The sequence below is a fragment of the Phaenicophaeus curvirostris genome, chromosome 6, assembly GCF_032191515.1.
Source record: "Phaenicophaeus curvirostris isolate KB17595 chromosome 6, BPBGC_Pcur_1.0, whole genome shotgun sequence".
Taxonomy (NCBI): domain Eukaryota; kingdom Metazoa; phylum Chordata; class Aves; order Cuculiformes; family Cuculidae; genus Phaenicophaeus; species Phaenicophaeus curvirostris.
In genome coordinates this window covers 18,755,000-18,772,635 of record NC_091397.1, presented here as the reverse complement: position 1 = coordinate 18,772,635, position 17,636 = coordinate 18,755,000, and the positions used below count along the sequence as shown (strand labels likewise).

At 38.8% G+C, this 17,636-nt stretch overlaps 1 protein-coding gene across 3 annotated transcripts in view; it reads right to left on the bottom strand.

Moving 5' to 3' along the window:
• Positions 1 to 17,636, bottom strand: part of ARHGAP21 (Rho GTPase activating protein 21) — a 114,553-nt gene that overhangs the window by 55,925 nt on the left and 40,992 nt on the right. For all 3 annotated transcript variants that reach the window (XM_069859474.1, XM_069859475.1, XM_069859472.1), the window contains exons 2-3: positions 10,884 to 11,066; positions 3,247 to 3,271 (exon numbers count right to left, since the gene is read on the bottom strand). In XM_069859474.1, the coding sequence (XP_069715575.1) occupies positions 3,247 to 3,271; positions 10,884 to 11,066 (208 nt within the window). The remainder of the gene's footprint in view (positions 1 to 3,246; positions 3,272 to 10,883; positions 11,067 to 17,636) is intronic.

Here is a 17,636-nt window from a genome sequence, read left to right as displayed (position 1 = left end):
CATCACTCTTAGTTTAAACCTCTCCTGGGAACATTTGCACTACCTTTTATTTTACATGCTTCAAAATCTTACTGCTTACCAAAACCAAGGTTCACGCAGGATGGGAGCATGATCAAAATAAATAAAAAACCAAGTTGCACTAGAATTCTTTATCAGAACATAAAACCATATTAAAATATTTCCTTTGCTGTTAGAATACAGAAAACATGCTCCATGCTTTTACCTTCTGCCCTCTAGACTTCATTATGTGCTCAGCTCTTTTCAAAAAAAAGTCAAGTGCTTTCAATAACAGCAGTAACAGAGATGCTTTTCTCTACACACACCTACTGAAATCTGTAAATGCTGAATATGAAAAAAATCTCAACTTTTAAAGGTAAGTTTAACCTGTGAAAAAGAACAAAGCAGAAAGTGTAAGTAATTAGAAATCTTCACTCAAAATCTATTAAAAAAGATGATTTTGCACTGGCACACACTGCCTCACGAAAATGAAAAGTCTGACTGCCTTTAGCTTACTCTTTGAGAAAGAAAAGCTCAAGTGAATTACATAAATCATTATCTACAGACTTCAAAAGAAAAATGCTAATCATTAAGGTATTTTTACTGTTAATTAAGACACAGAGAGCTTCAGAGACAAGTTTTCCAATTAAGTCGGAAGGAAAATACACGGCACTTGCCACTAGATGGCTCCTCTACACGAGACACTAGGCACTGCCCCTAGCCCAGCACCAAGCCCTGCCTCAAACTGTAGAAGCAAGTGGTGCTTCAGCAGCAAGAGACGCACCGCCAGCAGCCACACAGCCTCCTGTGCCACCAAAGCGGCTCAGACTCGTTTGCCAACGTTAATTACTTTAAGAATCCCTGCGATAATCCGTCACAATTTCTGGCATACCTGCTCTTGCTAAATTAACACTATTTACATGAACATGAAAAATGAGATTCGCTTTTCCCAATTTTCTCATTGCAAGCTACCTATTCACCTCATTTAGGAACAGGAACAACTTATACCAACGTAAATGAAAAACCATTTCATCTCCTCCTCCTCCCAAAAATACACTAAATGCTGGAGAAAAATGTTTCACACGCTTTGCCCCATTTTGTTATTTTTAAAGGTATAATACACAAGACTGGCAGGATACATTCTCCTAATGCCTACATTCTCCACCTCACAGCCACCCCTCTTTCCAGAAGAAGCAAAAGCCTGCTCTCCTGCTAATGAGAACACTGATGTCTTTCCAAAGTATTCTGCTCATTAATCAGTATTTCAAGGCGTACAACATACTATGTTGCTATAAACAAGCAATAGTTAGGCTACACAAAAATTTCCAGAAAGTAATCTTGCTCTCACCCGCACAGGTCTCATAGTAAGCCAAGCCAGTGGGTGTTTACTGCTGTTCCTCTACTGAAAAACAAATCTCAGATAACATTTTAGATAAACAGACCCACATTTGCATCTTTAGCTGATCCAGCCCTCCCTATGAGAAGAATAATACTGCAGAACTCCAGACCACATGTGGTATCTTCCATGATGGTTTGGCACAGAGGATTGAATTTTTTCCCTTCCTAAAGGAATTTGCCTTATCTTTTTGTATGTCAAAAAGGACAAAGGAGGTCACAAGTCTGGGGCATGAATGGGGGTGACAAGGAATAGGAAGATAATGACTTTCACTGTTTAACAAGCAGATGATGACAGATGAGTAAGACTATGATGATGAAATGGATGAACTCATCTGCCTCCAAGAGAAAATTAAGAAAGTCCAAGTAAATTCATATTTCTCAAAATACTGCTAATATATCACAGTTACACCAAAAACCTGAAACAAAAGTTAAGACATGTTCTCTGCTGTCCAACTAAATGCAATTTTTATAAGTACATTGAAACTGGATAACATCTTCTGCTACAGTGTGAAGCAAACCGTAACCTACCAGTCAAACAAGTATTCTCCCTATGCTGCCTCTGAGCAAAGGTACCCACCTCGGCACAGGTGGATGAGGTGCTAAGGGGCATGGTTTAGTGTTTGATAGGAATGGTTGGACTCGATGATCCAGTGGGTCTCTTCCAACCTGGTTATTCTATGATTCTACGAAACAGGCCCATCCTCAATGAGCTGCCCTGAAGTGCTGGATGAAACACAAACCGCAGCCTGGAACACAACAGTCGCAATGCAGCTAATCCCACCTCCTCTGCATACCTCGCCACCACGACAGACTGGGAAAAACAGAAAGTGGGACTGGGTTCTCAACCTGAAAACCCAGTTTCCTTCCTAGATCAACACATTTCACTCTTCTAAGGAAACAATAAGATATCAAAAAGGGGAACCTGTATGAGAAAACAGCTAAACATGAAAGAGAACTTTAAATTAAGAGGGACTGACATGTAGCACCAATTGACAGAAAAATAAATTAATTGGTGGATTAAGAAAGAGAGCAGACAGAGGTAGTATGTGAGAGAGAGCTATGAAAACAGAGGGAACAGGCATAATGTAGACATAAGTGATTCTTCCATCCCTCCTAAATCAAGTGCAAGAATTTTATTCACACATCTTATCTGACATCACTGAAGCTCATTTCATGGATCTCTTAAAATGTACATGACAGTACTCAAGCTGATGAAATAGTTAGATCTGTACTATTAAATACTGAAGAAGGTGTATCACAAAGCTAAAAGGAATAACCCTTCTGTCTTCTGGTTTTGAAACAGTTGTATACCAATTTTGTGGATAATTTTTACCATCACTACCAACTTCATACTTGTCTTCATACTTGTGCTGCTTTTAAAGTAAGTAGCAATAAGATTCAAATTTCATACTTGCTGCTCTTTGGGACACTGTATAGTAGTTATTTAAATTGCAGGTATATAAATATACCCGTGAGACTCAAACCCTTTCTAGCAGTACCTTGCACAGATAACCATGGGTCTTAGATGCAGACCATGTTAACGGGGGGTGAAACTTTGGCACTAAATGGTAACACAGCTGGTTTCTTGTCTTCTTGTCATGTACATGACAAGGTGACATACACAACACATTTTAATTTAGTGGTCACACAAACACCTACACTAAATACATGAAGATAAAAGACAAGTATTTTCTTTCTTTTGCTCCAACACCACGAGATCCAATGAGCTTGACTGGCCACAGTGAAGTGATTTTCCACTTCAAGATCTTGGGTAGGTACTAAAGTCTATTACACAGCTAAAGAGAAGCGTTCAACATATTGGAACTATGAAAGAATAAAAATAGGGCATACCTTGTCTATTCCCGTTCTCTTCATCCTAAGGAAATAGAAAGAAAACATATTAAAAATTCAATAAATGGAAAAACGCATAGACATCTATAAGCTATGAAGACCTGATATGAACCTAAGAAATTTAAAAAAAACCCACACAACAAAACTGACAAACAAAAATAAGTCCAGTTCCATGAAACATCCCTACAGAAACAAAAACAGCTTATCTGTACACAAATATACCAAAAGCCCCAAAACACTGCCATGAAGCCTAATGCTGCATTGTGTGTTGTTGCAAGCACGTTTCCACCTTGAAAAGCCAGGCAGAAGGTTATGCTTTAACAGTCTAAGGATTCAAACCTAAATAACATGCACGATGCAAAATATTTTTAAGCAAGCTCTGAGCATACTTACTGAAATTTATTTTGCCTTCAGTACTATTGCCTCGAGAAAAATATCTACCCCAAACACTATTTAGTAGCAACCACAAGGATTCTACTTGTGCTCGTTGCACTATAAATACACAATCATAACTACCAGGTATCACTGACAGTCCATAAAAAAAAAAGGAAATGTCACAAATGGAATGTACTACGGGTAAATTGCATGCTTAAAATAGCAAATGATTACTTAAGTTACTTTCTTGTAAACATTTTAACATGAATGAAAGGCTTTGAAAGATCATAGCTAACCTCTTCCACAAGATTCTACTATTTGAAAAGCACAATTGTTTAAAAGTGAAAATATGTGCTATCTTTCAGAACTGTAATTTAATGGAGTAATAAACTTTCAACCTAAATACAATTTCTTGGACTAATATGTACTGTTTATGAAGCATTCCTAACAATTCACCTCAGCTGATTAAAACAGCTTCATCCCGAAGGAAAGAAGGAACAAGTTTACTACAGAAATCACTTTCACCTTTCACCTCCTACCTGTAAACAGATTAATTCTAAATTTCAAGGACTTCCGTATTTAAAGGCAAATCACTATCTTTTTCACATTAAATATTTTGAAATCAATGGCACACTGATCTGAGCAAACTATTCAAAGAAAGGAAGACAAAGAATGAGAGGGATTATGTCCTGCCTATGAATACTATATAACAATAAGGATGAGACAAGTCTCTCCTAGGTGTTTCCTGAGAGACATACAAAAGTTCTGCTGAAGCTTTCTAAGACACTACTGGGAGATAACTTTAAGGAAGGAAAAAAAACAACAAAAGAAACCCCCAAAAAGCAGAACACTAAGTTAACTGGCACTCACTCTACTTTTAAATAGCCATGGTAATTATCATTAGCACCTCAAATCTGAGAGCAGCTAACAGTGTATCTTTAAGCTGGACAGTCCTGTCTACTCTACACTTTGGCAAAAAATACCATACTAGTAGATAAATATAGTTAAAATTTACCATTGTATCTCTTGAAGCCTGTAACAGCCAGTTGGTTTTGAACTAAGAGCACCCAAAAGAATAGCACCAAAGAATTAGACAAGGCTAGCTAGCATCTGCATGTCTTTAGTTTCTACCCCATCTGTCAAGTAAAAAACACTTTTGGGACTTAAAATATTAGAATTCATAGTCAGCAAAATGTGGGTCCACACATAGGGGAGGCCACCTGGTTCAATGCTATAAAACAAAAAAATTAGGGAAGTGAAAAGCTAGCTAATATAAAATTGCCATAATTTACGAAATACTGCACTAGGTTTGTCAGTTTGTCACTGGGCATGCAAAACTCTGCTACAAAGGACAGCTCCAAAGCATTAGTTTTTCAAGGTATCAAGCTAATGAGCTCAGGCCTTTAAAAAGGGAATGCTTTATAACACAAGTGTTTTGGAATTCGCTTTTCCTCCTACATCTACCTCTTCCACGTTGCAAGATGTTAGTATATACTGCTTCCCATTCCTGAAGAGGTTTCCTTTGTCACTTACTTGCTTCTCAGACTGATTGAGCTTGAACTTTACATAAAAAAAAAAAAAAGCATGTTGCTGACTAACAGATCCTAACAAACATCTGATGTAAAAAGCACAATTTAACAGGCTTTTTGCAATGCCAGCTTAAGAAATCATCCACGCACTCCCTATTCACCTTCTTAAGGGAAAGGAGGCATGAGAAGCAAGAAGGATACATAGCGGGTTATTCCTGAATGTGCAGCTATTCCCAGTTCCGTGTGTGGCCCCACATAAGCATAGCCAAGTACTTTCACCAAAAAGAAATGTGTTAAACTGCAGCCTCATTTTCCAAGATCATCTTTCACTCTGCCCTTCACACAGGGCTGCCCCTCCCAACAGACCTATCAAAACAACACTTTCCTCCATAACTCTTCTCTACCATAGTGTTTATAAATTAGTTGATTACAATGAGGAAGAGTCCTTTGATCTGTAGTTAATCAGCTATTCTGTGCAGGAACCATGAAAAGGTACTAGAACACACCACAATATCCTGAATTTGACCTAGGTTTGCAGTACTACACACATACTGAATGTCATATGAAAGAAATTAAATATAATATAAAAATGTAATATAATATTAAAAATGGTGCTAATTAAATAAAACATACCAGTATTCAGCATTGAAATACACAGATACTTCCCTGAATTGATTATAACCAATCATGTTCAATCATTTCAATGACAGCACAGCAAGGCCTGTTTGCCAGTCAAATGTAAATGTAAATGGAGAAAATAAAGCTTTATGAATGCTCCTCATATGCAGCTGTGCAGGTCATTGTCACCTTGTCACTAAGGTATCAAGTTTTATTCTTGAAACTCATCCTGCTTATTCAGGTGTTACACAGGTGTATTTAATGTCTAACTTGGGTGGCCCACAGTGCCAGGCAGCATTGCTCTGGTTACCTGACCAGGAATTGTGTTGATGACAGTGGAAGGCTACGAAAGGCAGACATCAGATTTGTACATGTAAAGCTAGAAATATCCACTAGAGTTTACTCCCACCAAACCCTAAGTCTCTTGGTTAACACGGCTCCAAATATTTCACTCAGGTTTTGAACAGCTTTTTCTTTTTCATAAACAATCAGTGGCATCATTAAAAACAAAACCTTAGCACTCTTGAGTTTTTCTGATCAGCACTGAAAGAAAAATAAATCCTTATTGAAGTTCTGCAACATTCAGAGACATCCATGAGATGAACCAGATATCATAGAATCATAGAATGACCAGGTTGGAAGAGACCCACCGGATGAGTCCAACCATTCCTATCAAACACTAAACCATGCCCCTTAGCACCTCGTCCACCCGTGCCTTAAATACCTCCAGGGAAGGTGACTCAACCACCTCCCTGGGTAGCCTGTTCCAGTGCCCAATGACCCTTTCTGTGAAGAACTTTTTCCTAGTGTCCAGCCTAAATCTCCCCTGGCGGAGCTTGAGGCCATTCCCTCTTGTCCTGTCCCCTGTCACCTGGGAGAAGAGGCCAGCACCCTCCTCTCTACAACCTCCTTTCAGGCAGTGGCAGAGAGCAATGAGGTCTCCCCTCAGCCTCCTCTTCTCCAGGCTAAACAACCCCAGCTCTCTCAGCCGCTCCTCCTAAGACCTGTTCTCCAGTCCCCTCACCAGCTTCGTTGCTCTTCTCTGGACTCACTCCAGAGCCTCAACATCCTTCTTGTGGTGAGGGGCCCAGAACTGAACACAGGATTCAAGGAGCAGTCTCACCAGTGCCGAGTACAGAGGGAGAATAACCTCCCTGGACCTGCTGGTCACGCTGTTTCTGATACAAGCCAAGATGCCATTGGCCTCCTTGGCCACCTGGGCACACTACAGGCTCATGTTCAGTCGGCTGTCAAGCAACATCCCCAGGTCCCTCTCCTCCAGGCAGCTTTCTAGACAGACTTCTCCCAGTCTGTAGCACTGCATAGGGTTGTTGTGCCCCAAGTGCAGGACCCAGCACCTGGCCTTGTTAAACCTCATGCCATTGGACTCAGCCCAGCATCATCACATGAAATTCTAGATAAGCTGGACTTCACTTCAGCACAAAAGTGACCATCATCTGTTAACCTGATGCTCTGCATTTCTGAATAACAGGAGGGGAAGCCTCACAGCTCTCTCCCTACCGAACAGCAAAGACAAGGTGTGCCTCCAGCCTGTGAAACATTAAGGGAAGATGTGACAAAAAAAAAAAAGTAAACTAAAATCACCTGAAGAACAAACAATACCTCAAGGCAAATACTAAGGTGCTAATCTACTAAAAGTCAAGTGTGCTTGGGGACTCCCAGTCTGCCCCAGCTTTGAGGCAGATCTGCCTAGATCTCTTCCTTGCAGCGAGCTCCCCAGGATAGCTGAGAAAAAAAAAAATTCAACTAAGGACATGTGTTATCAGACTAACAGCTGGAACACTGAACTTCTTAAAAATAAATACAAATAAAACACCACAAATACATCTAGGCAGAGAACATATTAAACACTTCTATCGAATAATGCCCACTGTTCTCCACACCCTTTGGGGTAGAGTTCTTTGCTTCCAGGAAAATTAACCTCAGTGGCTCTCCAAATTGCAGCTTTCTCCACCCTGTAGGAAGCTTCTCTTCCCATTCCCATGGAATACCCAGCTGTGAGTGAACTTCACCACACCCTGCAGTCTAGGACCATTACACTCTGTTGTAGAGACACCCACTGTTCCCTCCAAGCGAGGAGTCTTATCCTCTCCTCCCCATAGAATTCTGCCTGACCTATCAACAGTTTTTGTAACACACACAAATTGCAAGCAACAGGAGCAGAACTTGTAGTGGAGTAACCTTCACTAGACATTTCTGAATTGGAACCAAGGGTAGATATTAAAAAAACATATATATATACACACACACACAAAGAATATGGAAAGACTGTCTAAAGGAAAACTCTTTCAAATGCTTTTCTTTCTGTTTACCACCTTCACCACTTTATGTTGATTGGCAGTATTATTTAAGAAATATTAGGGCAAGCCTACTTGAAAGACATCAAACAAGCTAGAACGCAAAGCCTCTGCTGGGGCGAAAAAAGACCTCAGCACTGCTTTACATGGGAACTGCCAGAATCAGGTCAACACTTCTGCTAACACAAGGACTGCAGCTCTGAGAAACCAGTAGGGACTCAAGTAAATCTGTTATGTCCATGGCATCTTTAACTTCCAGCTGTAACCTCTATCTTACGGCAGAGGTAACTGCATGCATTCTCAAGTGTAAAGAAGAGAAGGTTACCAGGTTCAAAAAAGAAAACAGTCACAGTTACTGTCAGTAACTATGGTTTGCAAAACAAAACCTCTCCGCCTTCCGAGCCCCATAAGTTTTGATCAATGAGAAAAGAGAAAAGATTGATACTTGAGCTTAGAATCAATGACAGACTAACGAGCTGCTAACCAATACAACCTTTGGTGAAACAAAAACAGCAGAGAAATCAGAGTTGCCTCATATTGGGATCAGACTGACAATATGTGAATTTCATTCTTTAGTACAATAACTTCAGTACACAGATTTCTATAAAAGCCACATTTTGAAGACCTAGGAGTAGTAATTTTGAGGAGCCGTTTGTTTGGGGTTTTTTTTCCTACCACCCCACAGAAAATAAAAGGAAGAAGAAAGAGTATATCTGTTCAGGTTAATCTACAGAAGTATCAACCAGGGCTCTGTACAAACAAATCTTATTATCTTTAGATGCAACTGAATCCCTGAATGACAGTATTACAGCTGTCTGACAAGGTCATTATTTCCTTTTTGAAAAACAACAGACAGAAGTGGAAATGAATTATACAAATTCTGACATAGTAGAGAAGAAACAGAAAAAAAAAAAAAAGAAAAAAAGTGCTAAGGGCTCTCTTCCAGAAAAGAGAAGTAGAATTTCAACACACATCTCAATATTTACAGACTCACTGTGTACTGCTTGGGTCTTTCTCAGAAATCATCAGATGTGAATGAGAAGGATGAGAAGGGAGGGGTTGATATTTATTTGGGTTTTTTAATACTACTTGCCCTTCCTTGTCCCTGTCTCCTTCTACAAGTGAAAAATATCAGCCTCCTCAGAGACAGAGAATCACAGAATCATTTAGGCTGGAAAAGACCTTAAAGATCATCGAGTCCAACTGTAAACCTAACACTGCCAAGACACCACTAAACCACGTCCCTAAGCAGCAGGGATGGCAACTCAACCACTTTCCTAGGCAGCCTGTTCCAATGACTGACAACCCTTTCAGTGAAGATATTTTTCCCAATATCCAGTCTAAACCTCCCCTGGAGCAACTTGAAGCCATTTCCTCCCATCCTATCATCTGTTACTTGGGAGAAGAAACCAACACCCATCTCGCTACAATCACCTTTCAGGTAGTTAAAGGGAGTGATAAGGTCTCCCCTCTGTTTCCTTTTCTCCAAATTAAACAACCTCAGCTCCCTCAGCTGCTCCTCATAAGACTTGTGCTCCAGACCCTTCATCAGCTTCACTGCCCTTCTTTGGGCACACTCCAGCACCTCAATATCCTCAAAGATATAGTGATACATTTAGGAAGAAACCTACCTAGTCACTTCTTAGTCAAGGAAATTAATCCTGCTGATGTTGTTTGTTTTCATCCTCAACATAAGCAGGGGTTGTTTTGGGGAGATTCTAAGGAGCACAAGTAATTTGTTCTGCTAAGCTAAAGGCTTCCCCACCCTCCTTCCTCTGTTTCACATTCAACCAGAGATTGCTCTTCTCTGGCTCCCTGTAACCCATTTTGAAGGGCAGAAATGTTGGGATCACATGATACTGTTAATAGCCTCACTTCCCATTAGCTTCACTGACTCCGTGTCGAGGGGAAAAGATTTGGGCACTCAAGTGCAGACTGAATAGCTGAACTTAACTGGAAAAAATGTGCCAATTTTCTCCTGTAAAGCTTTTTCCACTTCAAAAGAAATCTTACAGCCACTGAGGACATGCAAAAAACGACAGGTACCTATAGCAACTTTCAAAAGGTTCAGTCATGAAAGGAGAATACAAACAGCCTTTGAGCGAGACAGACCAGTTAGCGCCTTAATATTTATGATTACTTGGTTTAACTTCAAATATTTTCCTTCTTTTTAATTAGGAAATTTGTCTTTTAATGTAGACCTATATATATTTTGTATGTATTGTCTCTTGACTAACGGAAAATTGCAGACTGTTCTTTTCAGCAGAAAGAAGATAATACAGAAACACAATCTATCTTTCTAATGTACATTAGTTTTAGAAAACTTAGTTAGAAACTATGGTCAACTAATGTTTTTCTAGGCTATTCCCTTAGCAGATGCTGTGACAAATTCCAATCCCATGGAAAAAAATAAATTAAAAAAAGAAAAAACACAACAACAAAATCCCCTGAGCCTCTCACCCTTGAATTCTACACTTCAAAAAGTGTAGACTAATGACACTGGCTTTAGGAAAAAAAAAAATCTGTACAGAGAAATATTTCCACATTCTGCAATCACCACTGGTCTTACCCACAATAACAAATATTTTTAACTCAGCTGAGCTCATTCAATTCCATATTCTTGGAACAGCTCAGTGCACAGCTATCAAATGATGCAATAAGTGAGCCCGTCCACCTTACATACAACGGATCTTTCATGTGTGTAAGGCACATCTAAATATACATTTAAGCAAGCTGGATTTTTTGACCCTAGAAAATATAATAAAGCTATAAGTGATTTATTATTAATTTCACTTACTTTAAAAGAAAACTGAACTGCAGATTCTGGAGGGTAAACTATGAAGTGTCTTAAGGTGAAGCCAAAACCCTGAGATGTCCTTCTTAGCACAACAGTTTTGGGACCAGGCCAAGAGAAAGTCTCTTCTTCCTCCGATGGGGATATAGCTTCACTCTGCTCTTTTCCATCTTTATTTTTTGATGCCTAAAATAAAAAAAAGACACACATAGAAGTAGTAATTTGGATAATGTTTAACAAAGAAGAAAAAACCAAGAAAACACAAACAAACCAAAAAACTCCAAACCACAAAAACATTCCTGTGCAATTGAAAAAATAATTTATAATCCCATTACCAAAATAACTTGATGATCACTTATATTTTCAAAAGAAATGTGTATTGTAACGCAGCATCCCTTACAACATTACACCACTGGTCATATCACATACAGAATGACTCAAATTTTAAGTGAAGTTAGATATTAAGAAAATCCATGTACAAAAGTGAAAGGCTCAAATGAACTGTAAGGAAGAGGTACAGGTTGCATGTTTTATTTGCTTTCTGCTTTACTTAGATACAAACATGCGTGTTCTGGGAACCCATAGCTCTCACCAAATCCTCTTTCCTCCACTCAACACAAGCACGGTTTTCTCAACTACTATATTCTCACTTAAAACAAGTAAAACAGAACTGAAGAACATTTAGGCTTATTCAGCAAGTCACACTCTCCTCTAGTCATATCTCTGACTTCACCTTTGCTTTTTCTACCTTTACCTACTTTCTCTGAACATTTCAGTATGCAAATTCTAAACATAAATGTAAAAAAGAATCCAAATTTCCTTTTACATCTCTACTGCAATCCCTCCTCTCATACAGGAAAAATGGGTAACTTTATATACCTACAACTCAAGAAAATTTTTTTATACAAAAATATTTATCCTCAGCCTTCTATGAAACCTTCCATTTCAATTTTCAGAGTGAGTGCCACACCACACACACATAGCATTTTAAATCAAAGGCAGAAGACATACAAAGAAAGCATGCAAAACTCCATGACCCTCCTCTAAATATTCTAGTTCAACGATGCGTGAAATAAATTTAGATACCAGAGCCTATAGCCTATTCAGAGGGTATTCAAACAGAAATAATAGTCTTCTTGTCCTCCTGTAGCTCTGCTGCTGTGGTTCAGCAACTGGCTGATACGTGTCAGAATTTACTGCTTAGTTTTCTCCCTAGGCTGCTCAAAAAAACTCCCTTTTGCTTCAACTCTTACAGCTGGGATGTAACACTGTTTATTGGCAAGGTGGGCACAGCCAACTCCAATCAACATCTACAGAGAGGGCAAAGCATTCCTACTCTAACCACAATGATAGGCAACAGAGTACAAAAAGGAAAACATTGCAGCTGCTTGGTGAGACAGTTTAACCCATCAGAAGAACATTGTGTATTTTGGTACTGAAACACAACACATTTAGAATATAATCATTACGGTTGGAAAAGACCTCTAATCATGTTAAGTTCAACTGTCAGCCCAACACCACTGTGCCTACAAAACCACGTCCCAAAGCGTTGTGTCTGAGCACTTTCTGAACACCTACAGGGGATGTAACCCCACCACTTCCCTGGGCAGCCTGTTCCAATGTTTCACCACTCTTTTGGTAAGGAAATTTTTTCTAATAGCCAATCTAAACCTCCCCTGGCACAACTCAAGGCTGTTTCCTCTTGTCCTATCACTTGTTACTTAGGAGAAGAGACCAACCGCACTTCAGCCTCCTTTCAGGTAGCTATATTTTATATATATATATATACACACGTGTGTGTGTATATATATATATATAAGGGCTCCACTCAGCCCCCTCTTCCCTAGGCTAAATAATTCCTGTTCCCTTAGCCACTCCTAGTAAGGCTTGGGCTCCAAACCCTTCACCAACTCCATTACCCTCCCCTGGGCACGCTCCCAGCAACTCAATGCCCTTCTTGTACTGAGGGGCCCAAACACAGTAATTCTACACAGATGCTGCTGTTTGTCCTTGGAAATCCACATCTTACCAAGTTTAACAGAGAGGACAAGAAAATACTAGCCAGTGCTTCGAAGACCAGCTTCCCTACCTCCAACAACCCTGTTCTTCCACAAATGGAAAAGAGTGCTACAGCCAAGATAAGAAATGGAGCCACTTCTAAGACCAGAAAATGCAGAGAATCAGAGCAGCCCAACAGTCTGAAAAGCCTGGAAGGAGTATCAGAAGATTTTGGAAAGAACAATAATAAATATGATCAGCAACTCAATCTTGCCCTTGTCTGTGTTCATCTTTCATCATCATGCACATTTTAAGCTGTTAGTGTGAAACTGAAAAGACTGTGCAATTAGATGACTAATGAATGAAAAATGAGCGAGAACGGTGGGACAGCCAAGGTGAGTGGCTTTAAAGTTCAAGCAATGCAAAGATGAAGTTAAACTACATAATCCTGTAGCCTAAGGCTGGGGTTTGTTATTGAGATGTTCCCCGCCAATCTGTTCAGCTTCTGAACATGACAGTATTTTTTCAGTTCTGCACAGATAAGTTTCCCTTCTCAGTCTTTCAGTCTCATGACATGAGCAGAAACCAAAGCCAGTAAGAACATTTTGATCCTAGTAAACTGGCAAAGGAAATAGCTCCGAATGAAAAAAATACCACTGGCCTCTAAAAAATGACAGTGATTTCCTCCAGTAAGTGACAGGCAGCAATCCACCTATTCAACATTCTTCTGAAATCTGTTTCTCCTCTCAAAATTTTATAGTCAACACTTGATGCAGAAGTTCTGAATAAATGTAAACAACTGCACCTATCACACAAGGTCAAAATATTTAATAAAATCACACATCTATCACAATGGATATGTGAACAGTAAACCAAAACATAACACTGAAAAACAGAAACATACAACATACAAGCATCTTTTCTGACAAAAACCTCCCTCATTAGCCTAAATAATACATATAACAACTCATCACTGTGGTTTACACACAGGAATACTGTAACCCGAGTTCAAATTAAAGTCAATACAGAGAACTTCACCAAGCCTGAGAAATGGACCATGGTGAGAACAGAACCTGAAGTCCTCATCATTTCATGTTAACTTTCAGCACTGATGCAAGTTGCTGAACTAACAACTATTCATAAATCATGGTACTCCCAAATCAAACCACTATTTCTTGAAAGAGCCTGCCAGAAGGGGATGGTTATCTTCGCACCAACTCTGGACCTCCTGCAAGGTCTGCCACCAGCGCAACATAAAACTCAATATTAATAATAAATGTGAGACATGTTCAGTAACAGACACTTTCAGCCACTGATATGAACAAGAATCTGAATTACAAATAAAAGAGTCGACATCTGTTAACTCAGCAAAAAAACACATCCAGACAAAACACACCCACCAGAATACCACCTGCCAGGTGCAGCTTTAAAAAGGAAGAAAAGCTTTCAAAAACATAAACAAAAGGACACAAGACAAGCAAACAAGAACAAGATGATGTTTAGCACAGGCAAGAATATGTTACTGAAGGCAGAGCTCCTACACAGATTTTCTTGCAAGACAAAAGCTATAGTACTCAAGTTACAAATACATAAATATCTCTCATCCTTAAGGTGATTTGTCATCAGAATAGACTCATTTGCATTTTAAGGGAATGAAAAATGAATGCTTTATTTTTTTTCATTTCCCATAAAATCCAACAAATCAAAGATTATTTTGCCATAATCCTTTCTGAAGATCTATGTTTGTTTCTGTACAGATTCAGTGCTCAAAGTCAGAATGTGTGGAACTGTGTTCAAGGACTGAAGAATCCCAAGTTACTAAAAATGATTCAAGCATCATTTCCCTTAGGATTTCTCCACACAAGTTTTCTGCACAAAGTATCTCACAGCATCATTTCCTGTTCTATGCAATCACAAGGACATACACCAGATGCTTAAGTGTACTGAAAAAGCATACTTTATTTTTAATATTTTATTTAACCCTTTCGTCTGAGCAGTGAAAGCATCTATGAAGTCAGATGGCAGTTTAAAAAACAATTGTGGAACACTTGAGCTCAACACACAATAACAGAATTATATAAAATAAGTAAAGAGCATTAATGTTTATAAATTATACAATTAAAAGTAAATCTCAAATCAATAATTTCTGACTGTGTCAGTCAAAAAAAATTTAAAAAGTTATGTACACCCAACCTGCATGCTCTCTAAGGACCCTCCTTTAAACTTCTGAACAATTTACAGACAGACCTGTATTGAGCATGCTAAAAGTGACAGCCGTAGCTGCAAAGCAAGCTATCAATAAAGAACTGTCGTCTTGACTATCTAAACAGATGAACAGGTAGACTGACTTCTGAATACTATCTACATAGACGAGTAACGGTGAACACAAAAAATAATCGATACAGTGCACTATCAATCCTTCAAAAACAATCATTCAAGACATTTTAAAGGTGGCACAAATAATGAATTTTCATTGGTATTTCATCTATGTGATCAGTCCACTAGTTCAAAATTCTTTGTATCAACACTTCAGACTGATGTCCAGATTTGCTTTAAGGTGTTTTTTAAACTTTTTTTTTTTAACTTGACACAAATAAATTAAGTAAAGAAATCTCATTGTAAGTGAGACCCAGACCAACTGGGGGACTTCACTATCAACACCTCAATGAGAGTATGGAGACAGGGCTAAGCAGGGCCCGCTTCAGCTGCATTTCACAATGTCAAATTTTAGCTAACCTGCCAAGAAATCTAACACCCAAAATAGGAATTCAGGTAGATGAATATAAGCTGAACAGACTTCACCTTATTTACTGATTCAACAGCCACCATGAAATTTTTCTTTTTTTCAGTAACTACTAATATAAGCCACAGCAAAATGAATCTTGAATACAGTTATTAATCCCTAAAGTCATCCTGAGACATCAACAGGGTATTCCAAACACTATAGTAAATGCCAGACTCATTTGAAAACAGTGATATTTCTTGTATGAGGACATTTATTTTCCCTCCTTTCCGTACCTAAGTAGCTATCACTTAATCAACTGCCCTGTTAAAGTTGCAATTCCAGAAAAAAAAAAGGCTTTTCTAGAACAGCTTGATCTTATTTTATATCCTTTAGAAATGTAACATGGGGAAAAAAGGTCTTTCTTGGCTAAGGCTACTGAATAGAAGGAATGACAATGGAGCAAGAGGGCAAGACAGTTACCCACAGAACAATGGCATGTTTCACTGCAAGTCAGCCTTTGTTTCTTCAATAACCAGGTTCTTCCACAGATGTTTTTAAAATAAATTTACAACAAGCCACAGGACATTTTAGTCTCAAACATACAGAGAACTTTGAATTGCTTTGCCAGAATCTGACAAAAAAAGTCAAGTGAAGCAATAATAAATGTAATCCTCAATTTTTTAAATTTTTTTTTTAAATTTTTTTACACCTATCTGATCAGAAATGATGAAGAAAAGATGTTCTCTTCTGGGCATGGTACATTTCCCCTTGACTCTCATCATCATCTCCTGTGGTCACACACCTAGGAGTCCTGCACACACATGAACTCAGGCAGAGTAGAAGTTCAACCCATTGGAGAACACAAGGTCCCCTGGTCATTCGACGTGACAGAGACCAACTATAAGCCCTCCAAAACACACAGCTCCTCTGTGTTCTTAAAACATGTAACACTTTCTCTTAGAAAGATCTGAGACAGATGGACATTTAAGACAGCAAATGAAAAGGTTATACAACTTTTCTTTGTGTTGCATTATCTCGATCCTCATTTGCATTACAGGGAGGTAAATCCAGCACCCAGGAAAAGCCAGACAAGGTTTTATCTCAGTAGCATCTCAAAAGCATGATCATTCACACAAGGTGCAAAATAAGACTTTTCCTTTTGGTTCCCCACAAGTTCATAAACCAGACTCGAAGGGATGTGCATCACATTTATAAAGACAAATAAAACATTCACACACTGAAATGGTCTCAAGCCGTGGTGAGATAAGGCATTTCTAACATTTTTAAACTAGACCAGAATGTAGAAATAGCATCTTCTACAGAAAGAAGTCATTCTCAGTTGGAAAAAAATAATTACGGACACAAAGGTGACACCTCAAGCAAATCCATCCTCCAGGTATTGAGGACACAGCCTTGTCTTTAAAACAAAAACTAGTTCCATCACTTTCAGCCTCAGTAATACTTTTCATCCCTCTCTGAAAAAAAAAAAAAAAATCTCTACAAGGAGACCAGCAAGAAAACTGGAATGTCAGCCCTGAGCAGCTATCCCCTAAACAGCTAGGGAGGACAGAAATTCAGATAGAAGTACAGCCTGACAGTGCCCTTCTCTCAAAGAAGTCTTCCATCATTTCCTGTCCTCGCAAGGCAGCTAGAAGTTATAACCATCAGTATCTCAAAACCCATGCTGATGGCCAGAAATGAGTCTGTCAAATCACTGGGATGAAAGAAAACCTATAAAAATTTTAGATGCATTGACTTGGATACTAGCTGCCACCAAAGACAGACATCTAGGAAGAGTAAAGACAGAAAGGAAGAGAGGTTGAAGAAAATTTGAGAACTTAAATATTTAACAGCTCTACTACTACACTTGATAAGAAAATTTAGGCTAAATTCCAAAAGTAACTGCAGCAGCACCTGCAGAATATCAGTCACACAAACAAGTTGCTCCTTCTGTATTAATAAAAAAAGTTAGCTGATATAGTTTATTAATAAATCACTTCAAACATTTCAGTGTTGTGTCAAACTGGAGCAAT